This window comes from Eimeria maxima, genomic scaffold (assembly GCF_000499605.1).
Source record: "Eimeria maxima Weybridge genomic scaffold, Emw_scaff414, whole genome shotgun sequence".
NCBI classification, from domain to species: Eukaryota; Apicomplexa; class Conoidasida; order Eucoccidiorida; family Eimeriidae; genus Eimeria; species Eimeria maxima.
In genome coordinates, this window is record NW_013566490.1 from 1 (window position 1) to 23,099 (window position 23,099).

At 56.3% G+C, this 23,099-nt stretch overlaps 4 protein-coding genes across 4 annotated transcripts; 2 read left to right on the plus strand and 2 right to left on the minus strand.

Annotated features, from left to right (window-relative positions):
• Nucleotides 1-226: 226 nt before the first annotated feature.
• On the plus strand, nt 227-289 carry EMWEY_00032170 (hypothetical protein; the record flags this gene model as incomplete). Its single annotated transcript, XM_013481770.1, has 1 exon — nt 227-289. A coding segment is annotated over one exon (63 nt), but the record flags the coding sequence as incomplete, so codon positions are not given.
• Nucleotides 290-1,972: 1,683 nt separating this feature from the next.
• Nucleotides 1,973-5,154, minus strand: EMWEY_00032180 (ATP-dependent (S)-NAD(P)H-hydrate dehydratase , related; the record flags this gene model as incomplete). The annotated part of the gene is made up of 7 exons (XM_013481771.1): nt 1,973-2,731; nt 2,838-3,350; nt 3,527-3,664; nt 3,847-3,930; nt 4,391-4,467; nt 4,751-4,807; nt 4,980-5,154. The coding sequence occupies 7 exons, from the start codon at nt 5,152-5,154 to the stop codon at nt 1,973-1,975; spliced, it is 1,803 nt and encodes a 600-aa protein (XP_013337225.1).
• Nucleotides 5,155-6,538: 1,384 nt separating this feature from the next.
• EMWEY_00032190 (hypothetical protein, conserved) lies at nt 6,539-12,722 on the plus strand (the record flags this gene model as incomplete). The annotated part of the gene is made up of 8 exons (XM_013481772.1): nt 6,539-6,572; nt 6,939-7,708; nt 8,169-10,758; nt 10,950-11,293; nt 11,445-11,557; nt 12,011-12,059; nt 12,359-12,423; nt 12,677-12,722. The coding sequence occupies 8 exons, from the start codon at nt 6,539-6,541 to the stop codon at nt 12,720-12,722; spliced, it is 4,011 nt and encodes a 1,336-aa protein (XP_013337226.1).
• Nucleotides 12,723-13,992: 1,270 nt separating this feature from the next.
• On the minus strand, nt 13,993-22,772 carry EMWEY_00032200 (glycoprotein 96-92, putative; the record flags this gene model as incomplete). Its single annotated transcript, XM_013481773.1, has 6 exons — nt 13,993-16,290; nt 16,463-16,539; nt 16,732-16,872; nt 17,061-17,792; nt 17,957-18,902; nt 19,302-22,772. The coding sequence occupies 6 exons, from the start codon at nt 22,770-22,772 to the stop codon at nt 13,993-13,995; spliced, it is 7,665 nt and encodes a 2,554-aa protein (XP_013337227.1).
• Nucleotides 22,773-23,099: the final 327 nt, after the last annotated feature.

The window sequence follows — 23,099 nt, forward strand, 5'->3', positions numbered from 1 at the left end:
AATATATATAGTTTTTCTTCTGCCTGCTGTTTCTTCATTTGTTATTATCCTCTTGCTGTTTCCGCTTCTGCTGTCCCTTTACTTGCTTCCGCCTCGGCATGCCTCTTGACCTGCTGTCGCTGTGACGTGGGAAGGCTAAGCCATTAGTTTGCTCACCGTCTGTCTCAACATTTTGTATTATTTGTCTCTCCGTTTCTTTCTCCTGCGTTGTGGTTGTTTTTTGCAGTTAGAGAGACTGGAAGCTCAGAAGAAGTCCGCAGAAGAGGAGGTCAAACCCGGAGACAGCTAAAACCTAGACCCTCGGGGCAACCCTAAACCCTCCGAAAAACCCTATGCCCTCACTGAGGGACATAGGTGTTTCTGCAGCTGGGTGCATCTGTACCCTAAAGGAAAGAGGCAGCTCTTCCTGTTAGATGGGTCTCATGCGTAGACCCTTAAGCCTAATCCCTTCTTGTGCGCGTGCATTGAACCGTGGCTGCAGCTGCAGGAAGCCTGGCTGCATGCAAGCGGGTCTCTGTACGCCACCGCGTTTCTGGATTCACTTCAGTCCATGCATACGCTGTCTTTGGCGGAGGCTTCTAATTAAACCCGCAAACAAAGACGAACACTCGAGAGAAGCCCAGGGTGTGCATCCATTGATTACTCCCAATCTATCCGTTTCCGAAATCCACCCCGAAACCCTAAACCGTAGATCCTGACGAAGTCCTAAGCCCAAGATGAGACCTAAACCGTCAGTAGGGAGGGTTACTGAAGGACTCCAGAAAACTGGGGTGGTACGAGAGAGAGGAGCTGTTAAGCAGAACGGCTGAGGAGAGGTGCAGAGTATGTTTAAAAACGCAACAACCTCACCACCAATGCATCTCCTCCTCCCCTCCCCACACCAGGCGGCTAGCTAACCCACCGAAGCGGAGGCTATGCAAGCCCGTTTCCTGCCCCCTGCCCCCCCCCAGTTCCTTTGCTTTGGTAGCTGCTTCTCCTTGCCTGTCCCCACTGTGCGAAGGGTTTAGGGTATAGGGTTCCCAACCTTCTGGGCAGGAGGAATGAAGGGGATATCGGTTGCTGCTTGCTGAGTCGTTTCTTGTGCATGCGCCTGCAAATCGGGGCACACCCTGACCCTACCCCCTAAAATATAAAACCCCAAGAGAACACCGCTGACAACTACACTCAACAGTTATTCCCCAACTCTTGGCACACTAGCATAAATGCATCACCCTCATCCACTAACCGTCAACCCCTATCAGCAAATCCAGGCCCTCATATCTGGCCTCTCAACCCTGTACGCTCAGCCCCGGAACTAAAATGCATATGTAACGAAAACCTAAACCAATACTCATAACCCTAAACCCTTTATCCTCACGTAAATCGCATAGCTTATGTCGTTAGGTCACCAACCTTATAGGCCTTACCCCTCTAGTCTGAGCAGAGCCAAAACCTGCAATTATGTATGCACCCTACAACCCGAACCCAAGGAGTTAGATGCAGGGAGACACACAGAATGCGTCGCCACTTCCATAAGTCTACGGTTTTTGTGTCAAGGTTTTGACGGAGTACAGGCAGCAGAATCAAAGGCTTAAGAACAAAAGAAGCACAGACAGTGCGGTGCATAAAAGCGGCATCCCTGGCGTCTATCGTTGAGGCTGCCGAAGGGAGAAATAACGACGCTACACGCAAACCCCGGAGGGGGATTTTCCGGCGTGTATTCTGGTTTAATATTCCAATGGGGATATACACAGATAAAGACAACTCATCCCCCGGTGCATGCACACGCTTGTCTGTCTGCCAGTAAATGAATGAGGTGGGTATGTAATGCGCACGTGGGTTATGCATGCATTGGAGCCATATATCCACCTATAATGCAATGCTTCTATGGGCTATGCATGCATGTCTACGCACACATGCAGGGGTATATCTGCCTGCTTTTAAATTCGGAGGCGCCTGCATGCATGCACGCCTGCCTGCATGCATATGTGCGTTAGGCTGTCTCCTGCTGCAGCCAAGCGTTTGGAAAGAGAATCGCTGCAGCAGCGCTGAGCCTATCTAGGATTTGGTTGACACTAAGTCCTCGTCCGTGGTGTCTGAAGGCCAGAGCGGCGGCTTGTCTGGTGAGTAGACTCGCTGCATGCATCAGGAAGAGTTGGGGAGTTGTGGGGCTGCTACAGAAGGGCACCTTCAAGCCCACCGCCTCCGCTGCTACCTCCACTTCCTTCAGTAGCTGTTGCCCCCTTCGCCGCTCTCCCCACACCAACATCTGAGCCAAAACTCCACATAGTACATCGCCTTGGCCTCCTGAGCGTTTGGGAGCCCCTAAGAAACGCACATCCAGGCTGCCAACAGCAGCAAACACTTGGCCGTGTTGCGTGCTGCTCTCGCCTCCTCCCAATTGCCCTTCATAAACCCCCAGCAAGTCGACGCGCCCCTTTGCAAACACACCAGGGCCTCGCAATAACAACACAGCTTCTGCGATACTCCCCGCTAGGCCCTCCGCCTTCACAGACTCCGGTAGTAATGCATGCGTCATGCAATGCGCAGGACGCTCTGCTGTTGTTGCTGACGCTGCTGCTCCTGCTGCTCCACTCTTCTGCTGCTGCTGGTGCCGCCGCAGCGCCTGCAGCAGCAAATCTAACTCATATGCATTTGGCGTCAATACTGCTTCTCCATAACCCTCCAACAAGGATAAAAAATGCTCGTGCCCAGGAATCGACAAAATGCGGAGCATGTCCGCATCCAGTATCTGCAGCATCAGCAACAGAATCAGCACCAGCAACCGCAGCAGACAGAAGCAGCAACGCCATGTATTAAGCACCAACAACGCCGCCTGCCAAGCACATGGCACTCACGGTGCAGGCACCAAGTATTGCTGTCCGCTTCGTGGCCGCTACTGCTGTTGCTGCGGTTGCTGCTGCAGCTGCACGACTCACGAGGGGTTTACGCAGATGTATGCAGAGCCTCAACAGCATAATTGCTGCTTTTTGAGTGACAGCTGCAGCAGCTTCAGCTTCTTTTGCAGCAGCTTTAAGTTTTCCATGGTCCATTGTGACTGGGTTCGTGGGATCTGCTGCTGCTGTTGTTCCTGCTGCTTTCTGATCTGCTCCAGAGCAAGAAGACGATGTGCCCCTAACTACCTTATGTACGTCGTCAATCGCGCCCTTAAAGAGCTGCGAAAAACGCCCCCCACTGACAGACTTGTCTCCAGATTTGTTTCCGTGCTGCTGGTGCTGCGCCTGCTGTTGATGCTGCTGCTGGTGATGCTGCTGCTGCAATTCATCTTCCTCGTGAATGCGATAATTGCTGCTGCCTCCAAGGCCAGGGCCCATCACAACGACGTCAGCCTTGCGCAAGAGCGGCTCCGCCTGCGATCAAACAACAAACGCCATTGCCTATTACCGCCGTTGCTGATGTTGTTGTTCTATCTACCGCCAAAAAAACCCGCTGCTTGAAAACAGCGACAGCAGTGGCCCCAACACTCTGGATCACGGCACACTAACACAGCGCCACGCGTCGCAGCTGGCGGCGCAACGACCCTAACAAGAGCAGCACCAACATCAAATGTAAAAGCAACTGAGAAGCGGACGTGGATTCTCAGCCGCGCCAATTCCATCGGATAGTCGAAGGGGCCATCATGTTCGGTGGCTTTCCCGTGCGGCCCATAGCGGCAAGGCAAGATCTGCAGCAGCAGCAAAGGCAGGAGGGGTTGCAACACTCATGGGAACAATACAGGCATTGGCCGCCTTGTTGCTGCAATGAAACCAAGCGGAGCGCAGGAAGGAACAGCAATATACAGCAGCACATCTTGTGCAGCTGCTGCTGTTGAAGCTGCTGCAGCAAGAGGTGCTGCTACAAACCTACAGGGTAAACAAGGAGTTCCGGGCTGTACGACTTTATAGGCACAGCGGCGCTGGGGGTAGTGATGACAGTAGCCAGGTCCGCCCCCTGCAAGCAAAGCGCCCAAACCCTAAACCCTAAGCATGGCTCGTTCCAAGGCCAGCTGCGCCCAGCTGGGCCTCACTTCAGGCCCTTCCAAGCTACAGGTCTTGTGGTGCCCCTGAGATCCCCTAGGAACGCAATGGGGGGCCGAAGCCGCTGCATCCCCAGCTGTGGAAGATCCCTCCCTTTAGGAGACCTCTCAAGTAGCCAGTACATCTCTCAGTCCACTGAAGAGGTATTTGCCTTGTTTTATCTGGATTGTTTACAACTCCAGCTTGCGAACATTGCTTTGAGGGGCCCCTATGGGCCTCTAAAGGCCCATGGCAAGTGTATGCACAGCCGCTTGTAAGCTTTAGGCATATAATGTGTCCCTTGGAAGATGCACATCGATACTATTCAGAGGTTCATCACCCGTAAGCGAAAACACATATCCGTGGAGGCCCGACGGGCCCTCTGGAGTTCTCACCATCCGGAGAGCCGCAGATGCAACAAAGTAGGGGGCCCCTGTAAAGGCCGCCGAGCCTCCAATAACGCAAACCTTGCCTACAGCAGCAGTAGCAACAACAGGCGCAGCAAGAACAGAGCAGGCAGCAGCAACGCTAAATGCGCAGACACACGACTCGCTGAAGACAGTAGCTGAATTACCCAGCTAGCTACCTAGCTACCTAGCTAGCTACCTAGCTAGATGGCCCGCTGTAATACCATCGGGTGATCCACAGCAATCGCAGTGCTTCGCAGGGCAGCAGCAGCTACACCAGAACCAGCAGGAAATGCCCCCGAAGCCCTATTCCCTCAACCTGTAAATCGAAGACTCCCCCCCACTGACCGTATCTCCCTTTGTGCTCCCTGTAGTCAATTGGGGGCAGTAGCACCTCCTCCACGACTGCGAAGCCACACAAGATCCTAGACACCAACCCCTAAGCGCTAATGCCAAACGCCGGTGCTACCAACCTGCATTTGCTCGCTGTGTGGCTGTGCTGCTGCGACGTGGCTGCGCCTGCCGCAGCTACAGTGACGGGTCGGTGCTACTGCTGCTGTTGGTGCTGTTACTGCACCTCGAAGCCACTGGTCTGTGGCTTTGTGCGCTGCATCGAACTCTTCCTTTGAAAGCACTAGCATATTTGACAGCTTGTGCTGCTGGTGCAGAGCGCCAGTTACGCTGCTGCTGCTGCCACTGCTGCTATCGCCCCCGCCAGCAGTATGAGGCCTTGAAGTCTGGTTAGGAGCCATCCCTGCTGCTCCCGTTGCTGTTGCTTTTTGTGGTTGCTGTTGTGGTTGCTGCGGCAGGCGCTGCGGCAGTCCGAGCAAAGCAAGCTTCAGCTACTAGTGGGGATGCTATAGAAGATGCAAGTCGAAAGGTATGGAGCCACAAGCATGAAGCAACTGGCGCTCCTCCTGCTGCTGCCTGAATAGCCGCAGCACACATGGGGCCCCCAGAGCAATGAACCTGGTGCTGCTCTTGCTGCTTCTGCCAAGGGAAATACATATGAGCATTCAACAAAAAACTGCACAAACCGAAGCTCGTACCAAGTCAGCAGGCGGCTGTGGCAGGTATCGATCCAAACTTTGCCGTTGATATATCTGCTGCAGTTGCTGCTGTTGCAGTTGCCGATGGCTCTGGTGTTCGGCTGTCGAAGTTAGAAAAGAAGAAGCACTGTCTAATTCATACACATAAATGCCACTACAAATTGTGGAGCACACTCCTTGGGAAGCTACAACCCAGCAGCTGCAACAACGGCAGTGGCAGAAACAGCAGTAGCAACAGTGCTGTAGGCAACGATGCATGCATGCCCGCGCACACCCTTGTTGTGGTAATTTAGTTTCTAACTTGAGACCGCCACAATAAACACACGAGTGTTAATTTATGCACATTCAGTCTACTTAATTCAGCAAGCAGCAGCTGGTGCTGCAGCAACAGCAGCAGCGGCAGGAAGAGCAGCAGGAGCAGTGGTGGGGTTGTTAGGCTACGGCTGGTCTGTTGCAGCAGCAGCAGCAGCAGCAGCAGATTGAAATTCACACAGCACACGGATTTAAATATTATTATTGCATTGCTTTTATTTATTCTCTAGTCCTGATTGTTCTTTGTTTTTCTTCCTTCTGGCACCTCCACAGTTGCCAGTCGCGCCAACACCACAGCAGTCCAATGGTGCAACAGCAACAAGAGCAGCAGCAGCAGCAAAAGCAGCAGCAGCGCCTGGTCGCACCACATCATCTAGCATACTGTGTCATTTACGTGGCTTTCTGTTTTCTCTGTTAGTTTACTTAGGCCGAAGACAACACCAGCAGCAGCATAGCAGGAGCGCAGAGCCGGTTTCATCGAACGGCGGTGCTGCTGTCCAGATATTTGTTTTGTCCGTGCATAGGTCACCTATACATCGTCAGAAGAAGCAGTATTGGCGGTATCAGCAGCAGCAAGACAATGTCTACTGCAGCAGCAGAGGCGGGACTGTCTTCAGGGTCCTCCCAGCCTGTGAAGGCAGCAACAACCTTCTTGGGATTTAACAGCGACGCCTCCTGCCTATGCGTGGGCACTACTGCTGGCTTTCTCGTTTGGAGTGTCCGGCCTCTTAGGTGTATGTACACCTGTGTATGTGGGCCGGTGACGCTTGTTGAGATGCTTCTAAACACCAGCCTTGTTGCGGTTGTCGGTGGGTAGCTCTTCTTACTGCTGCTGTTGCGGCTGCTGCTCCCTTCATCCATTCTGCTGTTATCGTACGCTGTTGTTTTACGTTTGCTGCTTTTGTTGTTTTCTTCTTGGATGCTGCTGCTGCTGCTGCTGCAGCTGTTTGTGCACGTATGGCGTTGTTGCTCCCGTTGGATTTGCTGGATTTTGTGCCCCTCGATGCTGCAGCCTCTGTTGGGGTCAAGTCAGTGTGATTCCAGAAGGAGCGGTAGCAATAGCAGCAGCAGTAGCAGCTTCGGCAGGAGCAACAGAAGCAGCAGCAGCACCAGATGCGTTTGGGGGATCGGCAGCAGCACAGTCCGGTGCTTGTGCGTGTCTTGCCTTTGTGCAGGCAGTGGGATGAGCAGCAGCAGCAGCCGGAGGATGTTGCGGCTGTTCAACTGCAAGCCCTCTCTCGCTGCTTCCAGCAGCAGTAGCAACAGTTTGATTGGGTGTGTGACTCAACCGTATGCAATATGCGGAGTTAAGCTGACACCTGAGAGGCTTGTTCTGCTGACGGAGAAACACATATCCATTTATGTGCTGCAGTCGCTCACACTGCTACGGACTCTAGAGAGGCACCCGAAACTGCCGCAGCAGCCGCGGGGATTGCTTGCTGCTGCTGGAACAGCAGCTGTGGCAGCGGTGGCAGCTGCTGCAGCGTCCGCTGCTACGCACGAACCGGAGATTCTGCCTCAAGATTCATGGGCAGCCGATACGACAGCAGCGAACGGCCAGGCACATGCAGCGGCTGCTGCTGCTGAGGCCAACGAGGCCGTGATGGCCGTGGGATGGAGCCCAGAACACAGTTATCTGGCCCTGCCTGCAGGACCTCAGTACGTGCTCATGCTTCTCCTGCTGGTGTTGCTGCTTCTGCTGCTGCTGGATCTGCAGGGCATAACTTCACGACAAGGGGAGCTGCAGCGCATAGGTCTTGCGGGGGCCCGAACCAGAGAAGCAGTAGCAGTACCCGCAGTGCCTGTAATAGAAGCTGTAGCAGCAGTAGCAACTGTAGCAACAGTAGCACCAGTTACAGCAGTAGCAGTAGCAGCAGTGGCACAGCTTGCTGAAGCCACGGGGGTGGATGCATGCATGCTTAAATGCATCGGGCTGTATAGGGAGGTGCTTTTGCCTTGGAGCGCGTTTTCTGTCGATGCTGCTTCTGCTGCTCCTGTTGTTGCTTAGAGGAGGCGGGGCTGGTGTCTTGTGTCTCTTTAATCTACTAAACACTCGATTTGCTGCTTGGAGGTGCACCCACGAGGAACCGCTGCGAGCCGTTGTCTTCTCCGCCTCTGTCTCTCTTGTTGCTGCAATTTCTATAAAGGTGAACCATCACTGCTGTTGCCGCTGCGACAGCTGCTGCCGCTGCTGCTGCCGGTGTTTGGGAAGCAACGGCTCCACAACTAAAGAAGCAGGCGCTGCAGCACCAGGAACAGCTCTAGCAGAAGTATCAACAACAGACTACCCATACAGGGTGATGGAAACCTGCAGCGCTCGGCGTGCACATGTTCTGTGTGCGCCTTCTGCCTTGTGACTGATGTTCCTGCCTTATATCTTCGTCTGCTGCTGGTGTCTGCTGCAGGCTTCTGTCGTCCGTATTTTCTCGGTTCCTTCCCTGGATCTGCTGCTGGCTCTGCATCTCCACAGCCCGCAGCTGCTTCTGCAGGGAGCGCGGCCCCTTTCCTTTCAACCGGGTGCCCGCACAGGGAGCAGCAGCAACAGCAGCATAGGTGTTCCTTCAGGCTGGGCACCTCCCACTACCCGTCCTTTGACCGTGATGGGGAGGGACGTTCACCGCAGCAAAACCGAGGAGCAAGACGTAGACTTGCTCAAGTCAACAGGCACTGCAGGCGAAGAAGCACAAGACGCAGGAGCAGAAGCTTCGAGTCAAGCAACACCCGGCACGAAGGACAACAGGTCACTGCAGGACCAGGAGCAGAAGCAGCCAAACCAGCAGCAGCCGAAGCATCAGCAGCACGGAGGCAGCAAGAAGCAGAAGCAAAAGAAATATGCGGTCATGGAGGGACATAAGAAAAGCCCAAGCGCGGGAACAGCTGCAGCAGAACCTGTGGCTGTAGTGCAGACATCTGCCTGCGTTGCTGCAGCTGCTCCTCCTGCTGCTTCTTCAGAGTCTTCTGCTGCTGTAGCTACGACGGTTTCGAGTACTGCAACATCAAAAACGCTGCAGTGCGCAGAGTCTTCTGGGAGCAGCACAGCCAACCGACCAGCGCCGAAAGGCAGGATCTCCAAGCAGAAACAAAGGCAGCAGCAGCAGCACCAACAGCAACAGCAACAGCGGAAAGAACAGCAGGTAAAACAACCGCAGAAGCTAGAACAAGTTGAGCCATCTTCGAATGCGGCGCGATTGCCAGTTGCTGATAGAGACCGGCCTGTTGCCAGTAGCAGCAGCGCTACGACCAACAGTAGCAGCAACAGCAGCAGCAGCAAAGTATGGCGCAGCAGCGGCAGCGGCAGCGGAATTTCCAGTAGTAGCGACGATGAGAACGGAGCATACGAGAGCGCTGTAGGATCTATCAACAGCAGCAGCAGCAGTTGCACTAGCAGCAGCAGCAGCAGCAGTTGCACTAGCGGCAGCAGCAGCAGCAGTTGCACTAGCAGCAGCAGCAGTTACAGCATCAAGCCGGCTGTTCGCAGCACTGTGGTAGGGACCGCATCACCGAAGGCGTCGGATGACAAGACAGCAGAAGCTGCACCATGGTTTGCTGCAACAGCTGCAACAGGTTGTGAAGCAACGACAGCAGCAGTAGCTCCAACTGTTGCTTTGGAACCGAAGATGTCAGCGCGGCAAAAGAAGAAAAAGGAGAAGATGCAGAAACAGCAACAACGGACAGCTGCTGTGAAGATTGCCGAGGCTGCACCGCAGCAGCAGCAGCAATACCACGACGAGCAGGCAATCGAATGGAGCCAGCAGACAAAGAAGGAAGCAAGCTGGCTGCAGGAGCAACAACAAAAGCCACAGCAGCAGCAGCACCAAGGACGTTTCAACGACGACAGTGCTGTTGGTGAGGTGGTGTGTCGAGCTGCCAATGCTAAAAAGCAGAAATCGAAGCAGCAACAACAGCAAAAACCGCAGCAGCAGCAGAAGCAACCTTCTGCTATACATGAAAGATATGCAGGCCTGTCAGTGTCCGTGGAGAAGGACAGCAGGAACCCTGCAGCATCTGCTGGTGGTGCAAGAAGGGCATCAGTAGCAGCAACAGCAGTAGCAGAACAAGAAGAAGCGGCTGCAACTGCATTGGGTGGGCCCGTTGTGACTTCGTCGGAGCAGCGGCAGACGGAGCAGCAACAGGCACACGAAGAGCTTCACAGACACACCGGAGGCCAGCCAGCCGACGCAGCTGTAGCAGCAGCTGCAGCTGGTGCAGCTGCAGCAGTGACTGCAGCAGCAGAAGGGGGTCCACAAACGGAGGCAGAGAAGGACAGAGAAGATGAAGGATGGATTATTTGTGGTGCCGTAAGGGGTGCTACTGTTGCCCGCCGCAGCAACGGCCCAGCTGAGCAGCAGCAGAACGAAGGAGTCGGCGATCGACTCAGCAGCAGTAACAGTGCGGCGTTGTCAGCAGAATGGGACAATGTGGAGACACCTGGTGCCTTCACTCCCTCGGGCTGCAGCAGTCCCTACAGCATTGGGAGCAGCCATAACTCGAGCGGCAGGACAGCAGCACAAGCAGCCTTTCCTGCGGTAAATCGCAAGGCAGCAACAGCACCACGAGAAGTCCAAGCAACAGCAGCAGCACCAGCACTCGAGGAGGAGGGGGCTGAGTCCCGCGGCAGCAGCTGGGCCGGGAAGCCGAACATGCGGTTGCTTGCGGATTCCTTCGAGTGTATGGAAGACGGCACCGACACACAGCAGCAGCAACAGCAATCGCCAGGATGGCTGGGTATTTCCGAAGGCAGCAAGATCAGTGCGGATGGCATCGGCCGGTCGGCCAGCAGCGGCGGTTCGGGCGAAGAGTTCGTCGGAACGGCGCCGCTGCAGCGGCGGCATCAACAACAACAACAACGAGGGGAGGCAGCAAAGACACCCCAGCAGCGAGGTTTGATCCAGCTGACTGGGGAGGCTGCGTGCGGCTCATTCTTGAAGGGTGGCGATGCCCTGCGCCAGGTTTCTCTTACCTTTTCTGGCTGCAGCCGCATCTTTACAGTTTCGCGTACGACTGCTGCTGCTGTTGTTTTTGTTCCTCTTCCTAGTGCTGCTGTTGCTGATGCTGAAACTGAGAATCCAGTTGCGTGTTGTTTCCGATGGCGACAGCCGCTATCATACTAGCGGCTCTCCCCCAGACACAGAGTCGTCATTTCGCTCTTGCCGTTGCTGTTGTTTATGCTGCTCTTGTTGCTTCAGGGGGCGACGGACTCGTCTTCGTGTTTAGCCTGCCTTGGTCCCCAGAAGAGCTGCAACGACACTCTAAATGCGGCTTAGCTGCCCAACAGCAGCTGCTGCGAACGCTTGTACAGGGAGCAGCAGGAGGAAGCGGCAAGCCAAACGGTTCTGTTGCTGCTACTGCTACTGCTCCGGCTGCGAAGTTGGTGGAACCCGCGGGCTGTGCCACAATTGACGCAGCAAGTGGAGCTACGCCATCTCCAGCTTCTGCAGCTCTTGCACAGCCGGCGTCTGCTGCTGGCAGCAGCAGCAGCAGCAGGAGCAGCAGCAGCAGCAGATTTTCCAACTTCACCGGTGCTGCCACTGTAGGTTCAGGCCTTGGGCTGATTTGCTGCTGCAGTCTGGAACTGCTTCGTTTCTCGTTTGCTTGTGTTATTTCTGCTGCTGTTGCTACTGCAGTCACATTTGATGCAGCTCCTTTTCATGTGCTGCTGCTATCGCTGTTGCTGCTTCCAGTCTGCCTTGGCTTCTCTAACGTCTATGCTGCTGCCGTCTTCTGTAAGCGAACGGCTACTGCATGCGCGCGGTTGCGACTGCTGCATATCTCTCCCATCCGTGGCCAAGGGCTGGTGAGTTGATGCTCTTCAGCAGCAGCAGCAGTACTATTGGCTGCTCAGGTGTGCTGTGGTTGTGGTGCGGTGCGCTGCTAGCGTTTGCGGCCGGGTTTTGTTCGTGAGGGATGTCTTTGTGGAATATTGGGGCATGCGGGGTTTGCTTTCCTTTTTTCTGCTGCACTGTCTAACTCCTTTTCTTTTTATGTGTATTTTGTGGATCTGTCTCCCCGCTCTTATTCGATGGTTGGTGTTGCTACAGCTTCCTGTCCTGTCCTTGATATTTTTTCTCACCTATCTTTTCTCCTTTCCCCCGTTGCTCTTCACATTTATTTTTGTGTCTTCCCAATGCACAGATGCGCCACTTGTTGATTTGCTGCCTCTCCAGGTGGTGCTGCTGTTGCTCTCGCATTTTCATTCATCATCCGTCATTTAAACTGTTGTTGCCGCTGCTTTGCTGATGCGTTGCAGCGTGGCGTGTGTGGCTCCTTCGGACCTTCTTCCAGGGGACGAATTTGAGGTAAGCGGAGCCTGCAGCAATTAGCAGAAGCAACAAAGAGGATTAGCAACCAGAAGGTGGAGAAGAGTGTGCTGTAGCAGCAGTTGAAACAAATGCTCAGTAACAGCAGCAAGAAGTGCATATAAGCTTCCTGGATAGTTGTAAATGGGTTGCTGTGGGCCCAATGTGTTTGCCGATTGCCTGGGAGCTCTCTGTATGTGCTCCTTTTATGTGCTCTCTTGATGCCGCCGTTGGTACCGTGTTACTGCTGCTACTGCATCTACCGCTACTGTTGCTGCTGGCTGTTGCTCGTCGCGCAGGTATTGGTCGGGCTCAACAGCGGATTGGCTTACACGTACAGCTGCAAGCTGCATCCTACTTGCAGGTATTGGTGAGCTTCCACTAGTAGGTGAAGCAGCAACTGCAGCAGCAGGTGCAGTATCAATTCCAACAACTCTAGCAGGCGGCTAACAAAACTGGGCAGCTGCTGCGCTTGGTAGACTATGAGTTAGCTCTCCCAGACTCTGTTTCCTCCTAGGGGTCCTCCCTTCAGCTAACCGTCTGTTCTACTATATCTGTACATGCTGCGTTGGCTATTTCTGCATTTGCTTTCTGTGCTGCTGCGGCCACTGCATCAGGCTACGAGACGAGCAGATCTTGGAGACCCAGACAAACGATAGCTAACGCTGCGTTGTAGCAGCAGAAGCACTACTACCAAGAGGGTGCATGTACACCGGGTGTACTGCGGGCAACTGCGCCACGACCCGGACAACAGACAGCAGGAGATCGTAGCATGCGGGGGGGAATTCCTTTGCAAATGCTGGGCAGAAGCAGCTACTGCTGCTGCTTCCGCTGCTTAAGGCACAAAAGTGTTTTGTAGACCATTTGGACTGCGACGGTTGCATTTCATAACCAGAGGTAGCAGCTGGAGCAAGGGCAGCAGCAGCGCCAGCTGCTGATGCTGCTGCTTCACCAAACTGTTAAAGCTATACTAGGTCGCAGCAGCGCTAGCTGCTGCTTCAGAGGCCGTGTTATCGTACCCCCCTTGACGTTCAGCAGCAGCTGCTGCAAACAGCGGCGACCGCATCATCGGGTGCAGCAGCAGGAAATGCTTCTGCAGCAATCGTCCTGCTGCAGCTGCCCAGGTAGCAGTTTGTAGGCCTTTTCTTAATCGTTATTCGTTTAAGGGCTTAGGTTCTGTACAGGTGAGGATGCAGTGCAGAGGCTGAACAGGAAGCAGCAACAACAGCGCTAGCTAGCAGCAGCACTAGTAGCAGTAATAATAAATTCACCCCGTTGCTGTAGCAGCGGAGGCAGCGTACGATGGCTCTGCAGCTAGTGCATGCAGCAGTGTCGGGGTCAAATTCAACTAACAGCTACTGCACCTGCTGCTAGCTCCAGACTTCTGCTGCTGGTACTGCAGCTACTGCTGCTACCGCTGCCTTGCGCTGCTGCTCAACAACGGAACAGGCCGTAGAACCCTCGACCCTGAGATTGGCACACATCTATTGGCGGAGAAGGCTGTCTATACCTAAACCTTTGTCTGCCGGGTATGCTGCACATGCCGCAGTTCGCAGCAGCACTAAACTAGGGAGGGCTCGTACCTGTTCCAACATCACCAGCCACATCTCAACAGCACTACGGCTAGCAGCGCACACAAGGCAGTAGCAACAGTAGCAACAGTAGCACAACAGCAGCGGCGTATCTGTCTCTTAAGACAACAAAACAGGTCTCAATCGGATGGAAGAGACACTACAAACAGGGGGAGGCCGAACACTTGCTCTCTGCTACGGCCTTGCTGCAAAGGTGCGGCAGCAACCGCTTAACTCGCTGTTGCTGCTGCTGCTCCGCTGTTTAGAGCCTGCACTGCAGCACTTAGGTTCTGCTGCTGCTGACACAAAAGCGCCTGCTGCTGCAGAACACCAGCTCAGACCACATCTGGAGCGTGGCCCACCTACTCCAGCGCACATGCATGCGTTGTTCCTGTTGCTGCTCTTGCAGCCGCTGGAGAAACTCGTCGCGGGGAGGCCTGAAGGGCGGCTGCAGCCCCGGATGCTCTTGTCGCCACAGACCGCAGGGATCGAAGGATGGGGCGCTGTTTAAGGCTACTTTTGCTGCTGCTGCTGCTGCCGCTGTTGAAATTCACAGTGTTTTGCCGCGACCTTTGAGCGACTGCTGCTACAGCTCGTGCTGCAGTTCTTGCTATAGCTGGTAGTGCAACTGGAGATGCAGCTCTTGCTGCAGCTGGTGTTTCTGCTGCTGCTGCTGCTGCTGCAGGAAGCGGAGGCGGCTTTTGGGCGTCTTCTGACGTGCCATTTCTCTTACCCGCTGTCCGCTGCTGCTGCTGCAGCGACTGCTGCTGGAACATCAAGCTGCTGCTACCACTGCTGCCTGAAGCTGCTGCGTTTGCCGCCGCTGCTGCCCTAGGCCTTAGCGACATGTACACTGTGGATACTGCAGCCCTTGGCGTACTGCCGGGGGCTTCGTGGGTAACAGAGAGCGATGAGAGGCTGCTGCTGCTGCTGCTGTTGCTGCTGCATCTGTTGCTAGAATCAGCTGCAGCCTTTCGGCGCCCCCGTCGCACTTCACGGGGAGACTTGCTGCTGCTGTAACTGTAGCTTCCGTTGCTGCTTCTCTGTGCATTGTTGCTGCTGCGGCTGAGTGCTCTGAGGGCAGCAGCCCCAGAAGCGAGTTCTTCCCTGTCGCTAGTGGAGTCCTCCTCTTGTGTGCTGTTTCCCTGCAGCAATCGGGCGCTGTCAGTTCCCGCAGCGATCCGACGAAAGAACAGCTTGCCGCTGCAGCTGCTGCTACTGCCGTTGCCGTTGCAACTCCGGCGCCCTGACGCAGCAGCATTGCTTGTCTCGTCTCCTTCGCTGCTGGACTCACCTGAGCCCGAGTCTACATGGCGACGCTTCACATGTTGCTGCTGCTGCTGTTGCTGCTGCTGCTGCTGGCGTGCGTTGCGGAATCTGAGCAGCATCGTTCCCTTCAGCCTTCCAGTCTCCGTCTCTGTACAAACCCCCGGGGGTGCAGCAGAAGGAACCGCAGCAGCACCACCATACGCCGTTTCATCACCTTCCGTACGATGCGGCTTTCTCTTCAAGGAGCTGCTACTGGTGCTGCTCTCTACTGAAGCAGCAGACGCAGGCGATCCTTCGCCTGCAGCAGCAACAGCAGCAGCTGCTGCAGCTGCTCTGGTTGTTGCTGCACCTGATCGGCCTCCACCGCCGCTGCGGCTGCTGTGGCAGGGATAAACTGCAGTAGCTGCTGCAACAAACGGCGAAGCCCCTGCAGATTTTGCTCCTGCACTGCTGGGTCCTCTCGGAGCATCAGCAGCCACTGCTGGAACAGCAGCTGCCGATGCAGCAACAGCTGCTGCAGCAGTCGCTGCAGCAGTCGCTGCAGCAGCACTCAAAGCGGCCGTTGATAGAACAGCCTCACCTTTCGCGATCGCGTCTTCTTTCTCCGTTCCCCGCTGACGCAGCCCTCTCCGCCTCACCGCAAAAGTTGCTGCTGAAGGCCCCTCTGCTCCTGCTGCCCCTTCTACTGTTGTTGCTGGCGTTGTTGCTGCTGTCCCTGTTGCTTCGGGTTCAGCACTTCGGAAACAGCCGCCCCCATCTGCTGACGTCTTGTCATATCTTTCGCTTGCCTTAGTGACTGATGCCCCAGCAGCGGTAGTCCCAGCAGCGGGAACAGCAGCGTTGCGGCGCTGCTGAGGATTACAAGGGGACCCCGGATCGGAAGTAGCTGCAGCAGCAGCAGCACTCACAGTACCGGCGGTAGCAACAGCAGCAGCACTCACAGTACCGGCGGTAGCAGCAGCAGAACGCCGCTCTTTCTCAAGCCTTGGCGAACCTCCTACATCGTCTTCGTGTTGCTGTTGCTGCTGCTGCTTATCTTGCAGCTGCTGCTGGCGTCGCTCTCTGCCACTAGAGGACCCAGTGACAGAGGAGGACACCGTGGGAGTCTGCGAGCCGCGCGGTTGTTCCTCTTGCTGTTGTTGATGGTGGCGCTGCTGTTGTTGGTGACGCTGCTGCTGTAGGTGGTTTCGTTGCTGCTGATTTTGCTGGTCCTGGGATTTGCCATGCGAGAAATGGTGTGGCAGCAGCAGCTGCTGCTGGTGGCGCAGCAGCGCCGGGGGCCTCAGCTCGAAGCAGCAGACTTCTGGCTTCACCTTCCCGTGCTTCAGTAGCGCTGCTACTTCATGCGGCAGCGGATGTCGCACTTGCTGCTGCACTGAATCCCAGAGCTCCTGCACAGCAACAGCAATAACAAAAGCAGGAACGGTCAAGCCAGAAGAAATGGAGCAAACACAAGGCTACAAGCACATGCACAGGGAGAGCAGCAGCCGCACATACACCCAAGTATGAGCAACAGAAGCATCAGTACCAGCAAAAGCAGCAGCCGCACAAGCAGCAGCAAACCTGAAGACACGCCCGTCGTTGATGCGGTGTCGACACAAGGAGCTTCGACCACACAGCCAAGCGCTTTGCCGACTCATCTGCAGCGCAACAGCAGGAAAGGTAGTAGCTGAAACCCCATAGCAACTGCAACAGCAACAACTCCACAACAGCATCGTTAGATGCAGAGTGTCCTGGAGAAGAGTCACCCACTCTATCCGTTGAAGGCAACAGCAGAAGCAACTGCAGCGCCAACGGCAACAACAGCAACAGCAACGGCAGCGGTAGCGTACATCCGAAGAGATTGACAGAAAACGTTCTACTAAAGCGGCGACCTGCTGAGGCTGTCCACCTACAACGCCACTGCGGCTGCCTCCGCTCGTCCAGCCACACGCAGTGCAGCGGCCGCCTGCTGTCAAGACGAGCACCTGCTTCTGCAGCAGCAACGACAGCAGCATAAACACACATTTGCGCATCCAAACGGCACACGCCCCTGCTGCAATGCCCCTTCCCACAGGGCGCATCTGATCGGCACCTCGCAGCCTTTGGCTGTGCAGTGCAAGTGCTGCTGCCGTTGCTCGTGCTGCTGTTTCTGCTGCTGCTACACCTGTTGCATACTTACCTAGGTGAGGTTCTGGGTTGGGCTTGAAGTGTCTGCTCAGCAGCACTGCTGCGTCCACCAGGGCCTCCAGCTGTGGCAGCTCACCGTACCCAGGTGGCAGCAGACTTGCCCGGCAGCCCCCGGTGGTCTTGCTGCTACCGCTGGTACTGCTGCTGCCGCTAGCGTTGCTCCCGCTGCTGCCACTGCTCCTGCTGCCGTTGTTGTCGCTACTGTTGCTGTTGTTTCCGGTGCTACGACTACAGGCGTCCTCGCCTCGTCCCTTTAGGAAGGGAGCCTTTGCAGCAGTAGCAGCACCAACAGTATCACGTGTGGCTGCTTCTGCTGTGGGCTTCCCTCCAGCAGCTGAGAGAGAGGGCTGTTTCGTTTCTTCTTCGTGTGGACCCGCTTCCGCTTTAGCTTGTCCATTTTGGTGATGTTGCTGTTGCTGCTGTTGTTGTTGTTGTTGTCTTTGCTGTTGCTGCTGTGTTTGTTGCTGCTGTTGCTGCTGTTGCTGCTGTGGCAGCAAAGGCCAGAAGGGAAGGCGCCACTGAGGGCGCTGCAGCCAAAGTGCAGCAACCCCTTGAGACTGCTGCTGCTGCAGCAGGGCCTGTTGCGCTGCAGTGGGCGCGACGCCTTGGGGAGCCGTTTGTTGCTGCTGAAGTCGTTGCAGTAGCTGCTGCTGCCACAGCTGCTGCCACTGTTTCACCCGTTGCTGGTGTAGCAGCTGCGGGTGCAACTGCTGCTCTGCTCCACCTGCAACAGGCAGCAACAAAACAACACCACCCAGCCACATAATTGGCTAGAAAAGAAACCACCGCGTTGGCTAGCTAGTTAATCACCACTAGACAGCAACAGAAGCTCTGCGGCTTCCTCCTAAATGATGCCCCTAAATGATGCCCAAATGACTGATTCCTTACCAAGGGTCACTCCAGCAGCCGCTGAATCTGTGGCTATTGCCGTTGAATGGAGTTGCGGCTGCTGCTGCTGCTGTTGCTGTTGCTGTGGGTGTTGATGCTGCTCGTGTCGCTTGCGAATGAGGTACTGAAGAACAAGTTGCTGCTGCTGAGCGGACGCCAGCTGTTGCTGCTGAGCAGCCAACGCCAGCTGCTGCTGCGAAACAAGGTTCTGCAGCTGTTGGGACTCTGCTCTGCTGTTGCCGCTGCTGCAGCTGCTGCTACTGCTTGACGCAGCGCGCAATCCTTCGGACGTGGGGCCGACAGCACAAATTGCATGCAGCTCCTTGCTGTTGCCGCTGTTGCTATTGCTGTTGCTGTTGCTGTTGCTGTTGTTACTGCTGCTTCTGTTACCGCTGTTGCCGTTGCTGTTAATGGCGTTGCTGCTGCTACTGTTGCTGCTGCTGTTGCCGCTGTTGCTGCTGCTGCTGCTGTTGGTGCTATTGCTGCTAATGCTGTTGCTGTTGCTGCTGTTGCTGCTGCTGCAATTGCCGCTACTGCTGTTGCTCCTAATGCTGTTGATGCTGCTGCTGTTGCTGCTGCAGTTGTTGCTGATGCTGCCGTTGCTGACGCTGCTGCTGCAGTTGCTGATGCTGCTGTTGCCAATGCTGCCGTTGGTAATGCTGTTGTTGCTGCTAATGCTGTGGCTGCTAATGCAATTGCTGCTGCTGTTGGTGGTGGTGGTGGTGGCGGCGCTGGCAAGCTGCTGCCTGGTAGTCGGTGGTGTGGGGGGAGGCTTGGCAACGGCAACAGCCGCAGCAGCGGCAGCAGCGTGGCCTCCTGCGCCTGCTGCAGCAGCAAACGTCCTGGACTCTGCATAAGGAGACAGCAAATAAACAAAGCGCCTGGCAGCCAGCAGCTGCCGGGTAGTGGCAACATCCATCAGCTGGCTCCGCTGGAGCTTGTGTGACTGCACAAATATTTGCATCAAGTACCAGCTCGACGACTGCAGCACAGCAGCAGCAGCAGCAATAGCTTAGCGCTTAGCAACAACCTGCCAGCGTATTTCACGCTGCCCGACAGCGGAGACAAGCAATCAGGAAGCAAACGCAAACAGAAAGTTGGGCACCACAGCAACAGGAGGCCGGCACAATAGCAGCAACAACAGGCAAGCACGTAGACAGCAACAGCAGCAACAACAAACACAAGAACAGCAGCATGCACAGTAGTGACTGCAGCACCATCACCACCACCAGCAGGAACAGGCACACCGAGCAGCCACACAAGCAATTAACACAGCAGCAGCAGGCCCAAGAGGAACAGTAACAACAACAGCAGCAGCATCAGCAATAAAGGAGTGAAGGCTAACAAATGGGTCCGCTGCCGGGAGTGCTTCGATGTCATCTAAAGAAGAGATTGCAAACTCCTCCCCCGGAGGCACAAGACAGCCAGACAGCAAAGCGTTCCGCAGTAGCAAACGCCCCTCCCGGGTCACCTCTCTCTCCATCAATACCCGACTCAGGCTGCTGAATACGCAACCGTTGCTGCTGCTGCTGCTGCTGCTGCTGCTGATTCTGTGGAAGCTCCGGGGGCCACCCCCCCAAGAACTGCCAGAGCCATCCGCCGCAGCAGCAGGAACTGCCTTCCGCTTTCTGCTGCTCCGTAGGAGCTGCTGCTGCTGCTGTTTCGAGCTGTTGCCTGAAGGACAAGCCAGCAGCCCCTGCAAGAAGTCGCCGACGCGGTACGCGCCAGGTGCTGTTGCTGCCGCCGCCGCTGCTGCTGCTGCTGCTGCTGCTCCCTCTTCACCTTCACACACCGGCAACTGCTCCAGACGCGGAATTACTCCCGACAGCTTCAGCGGGCGTGACAGAGGCGTCCTGTGAACCTTGCTGCTGCTGCTGCTGAGGAAAGAAGAACTTGGAGACACTGCTGCTGCTGCTGCTGCTCCTGCCGGCACGGGGGACGCTGGCCCCGCTGAGTCGACGCTGTCTACTGAGCTAGCTGCAGCTCTTCCTGCTGCTGGCGTTGAGGTGCAGCTCGCGCTGCTCTCTGCAGCAGAGATGGCGCCAGAACCTTCAGGGTCTTTAAGGCGTGGAGGAAGCTGCCTCTTAGGTCTGTCAGCCCGCTCCGGGTGCTCCTGCTGCTGCAGGGACCTCCGGGGCCGCAAGACCGGCGGATTCCGCTCTGTTCCTTGAAGAAGCGGTCTGTGGCGGAGTGGCACGTCCTGCTGCTGCTGCTGTTGCAACCTCAAGACGTACGTCTCCGGTTTCTTCAATATTTGGTGCTGCAGCTGCTGCTGTTGTTGCTGTTGCTGTTGCTGCTGCTGCTGCATTGCAATGTGCTCTTCATAGCTTATGGCCGACGGTTGCAGCAGTCGCTGCAGCTCCTGCTGCTGCTGCCTGACAACGAAGCAAATGCTGCCCTGCTGCTGCACCAGGTGACGGACTGCTGCTTCTCGTGCTGCAGCAGCAGAGCCGTAAAATGACAGAGAGAAGCAACGGATAGCCACCCCAGCAGCGAACAAGCAAGTAGGGGGGTCTGCAGCGCAGCTAGACCTGCAAGACATACACAACCTGCTGCTCCTGCTACCTCCAGTGCTGCCGTTAGTCGAACCAGGGTCACTCGTGTCTTCCGAAACGCCACATGTGGAGGATACGAAGGGTCTGCCTTCAGCATTGCTGCCGCCGCTGTTGCTGCTCCGCGGCGAGCACTCGTCGCTGCTGCTGCTTCGGGTTCTGCTGCTGCTGCCGCAGCTGTCCACTGACGCATCAGCAGCCGGAAATCCGAGGCACTTGCGGTGACCTGCATGCGTCTGTCTTTCGCCTCGTCTGTCGCTGCTGCTGCTGTTGCCTCCGTTGCTGCTTCTGGACACACCCTGCCGCAGCTTGACTAGTGGACAGCAGCAGCACGTTCCCACCGGCCCACGGTCTCCCCCAGTCTGCTGCTGTCCGCCCGCTGTTGCTGTAGCAACCCCGCAAGACATAACAGCACGTGCGGCATCCCCCTGCGGTTCCTGTGAAGATGCGCAGCTGTTCGCGTTGCTTCTGCTGCTGCCGCCTCTGCCATTGCCGTTGCTGTCGCTGCTGCTGTCGTTGCAGCTACTGCTCGCAGCAGCTAGCCAGGCGTCGATATTAAGAAGGAACCGCCGGCCTCTCCAAACAACGACAGCACCCCTAGGCAAGAAACAGAGTCCATGCACTGCGGGATATACCTCCAGCCCAGCCAAGCAGCGGCTACATACCTGCTCTCCTGCTGCTGCACTAGCTGCTGCTGTTGCTTCTTCTGCTGGTACTGCTATGCTGATAGAGCTGCATAGTTCTGCAGTGGGAGGACTTGCACGACCTACACCCGCAGACGCTTGCAGCCGACACATCTTTACACACCCGCTGCCTGCTGGTGCTGTTGTTGTTGCTGATCCTGCTTGTGCTTTTACTGCATCTGGAGTTGACTCACAAGGCGTCGCGCAAGCGACAAGACTGTGGGGATCTGCAGCAGCTGCTGCAGCAGCTGCCGCTGCTGCTTCCGCATCAACGGCTGCCGCAGAGCGAATGCGCAGGGAAGCAAAAAGGCGATAAGCTGGCTCTTGAGCAGCAGGAAAAGCAGTAGCACAGGGACCAGCTGCAGGCGCCGTAGCCGCTGACAGACCAGTGCTGTTCGTGTTGCTACTGCTGCCTGGTACAGCTATCTGCTCCTGCTGCTGCTGGAGCGCTTGTCCCACACTTGTTCCTACGTGGGTCATGCGGCTTGACTCTACTGTTGGGTGCAGGCCTGAGTCCCTGGAGGCACAGGAAGCTGCAGCAACAGCAGCAGCAGCAGCCGCTGCTGCTGCTGCTGCTTGAGCGGATGGCTGCACTCCCAGCATCAGCCCTGCAGCGTGCAGACATGCTGCTGCTTGCTGCTGCTGCTGTTGCATGCTCAACCACAGGCCTCGACCACAACCTGCAGCGGGAGCTGCTGCTGTTGTCCCCGAAGCAGCATCTCCAGATGCAGCAGCAGCTACTGCCGCTGCACCTGGTGCTGCTGCAGCGGAACGCTCCATTTTGAGGGACAGTGCAGGGGCTGCAGTGCGTCGTAGCAGAGACGGCAGAACGGGCGGATGCTGCCGCTTGCTGGCTGTCACTGCAGCACGAACCTTCAGAGACCCCGCAGCTGCAGCTGATGCTGCAGCACCCGCTGCTGCTGCAGCACCGGCCGCTGCTGCAGCATCTGCACCTGCTGATCTCCCATCCGCTAGCACTGCTGCTGAGCCGCTTGGTGTGCAGCAGAAATTGGCCCCTGGGCAACCGCATGCTGCATCTGCTGGATTAGGCGACGCCCCTGCTGGTGCAGCGGAAAGACTACGCAAATTCGCCTCTGCAGCAGCTGCTGCTGTTGCACAGTCGGGGGCAGATGGTTCCGATGAGTCGCTGCAGCCACACTGCGACGCTGCGGGTCTACGGCCTCCCAGCTGCTGTTGCTGCTGCTGCTGCCTTTCTTGTTGCTGGTGCTTTACGCACGCCCAAGGAGAGGGTGCGGCTTTGTTCTTGGCTGCTGCATCCGCCTGAGTGTTGTTGCTGCTGCTGGCACTGCCAGCAGAGGCCGTTCTGCTGCTGCTGTCGCATGTAGTGTTGGCGCCGCTGCTGCTGGTGTCGCAGGCAGTAGAAATGCTGCTGTTGCTGTTTCTGCTGCTGCAGGGCGTGACCTTCTGCAATGCGTGAGGCACAGCTCTAAGGCCTGCCTTGCGGCTGCCTGGGCTGCAGGGCTGCGACAGCACAACAGCAGCAGAAGCAGCTGCGGCTGCTGCCCCTGTGGGGCCCCGAGGGGTCTGTGCAGGGGGTGCAGGACCTCGCGGGGTCGCCATATTCACTGCTTCTGTTTATGCTGATGCTGCTGGTTGCTGCTGATGCTGCTGCTGCACTGCCTCCCACCCACGCCGCTGCGGCTGCGGTGGCTACGGGAGTGCTGCATCAGCGGAAAACGAGCAGACAGCGCAGCAGCAGCATCTGCTGCTGCTGCTGCTGCCGTAGAATCCGAAGAAGCAGCTACTCAAAGGAAAGACGGCGGTGCCGTTGCAGTCGGTGCCGTCTGCTGTTGCTCCTGTTGCTGTTGTTGCTCCTGATACTGCTGCAGTGACCGGCCAACGGGCAGTCCAGGAGCTGAGAAAGCCGTACGAGTGCCTGTAACCCCC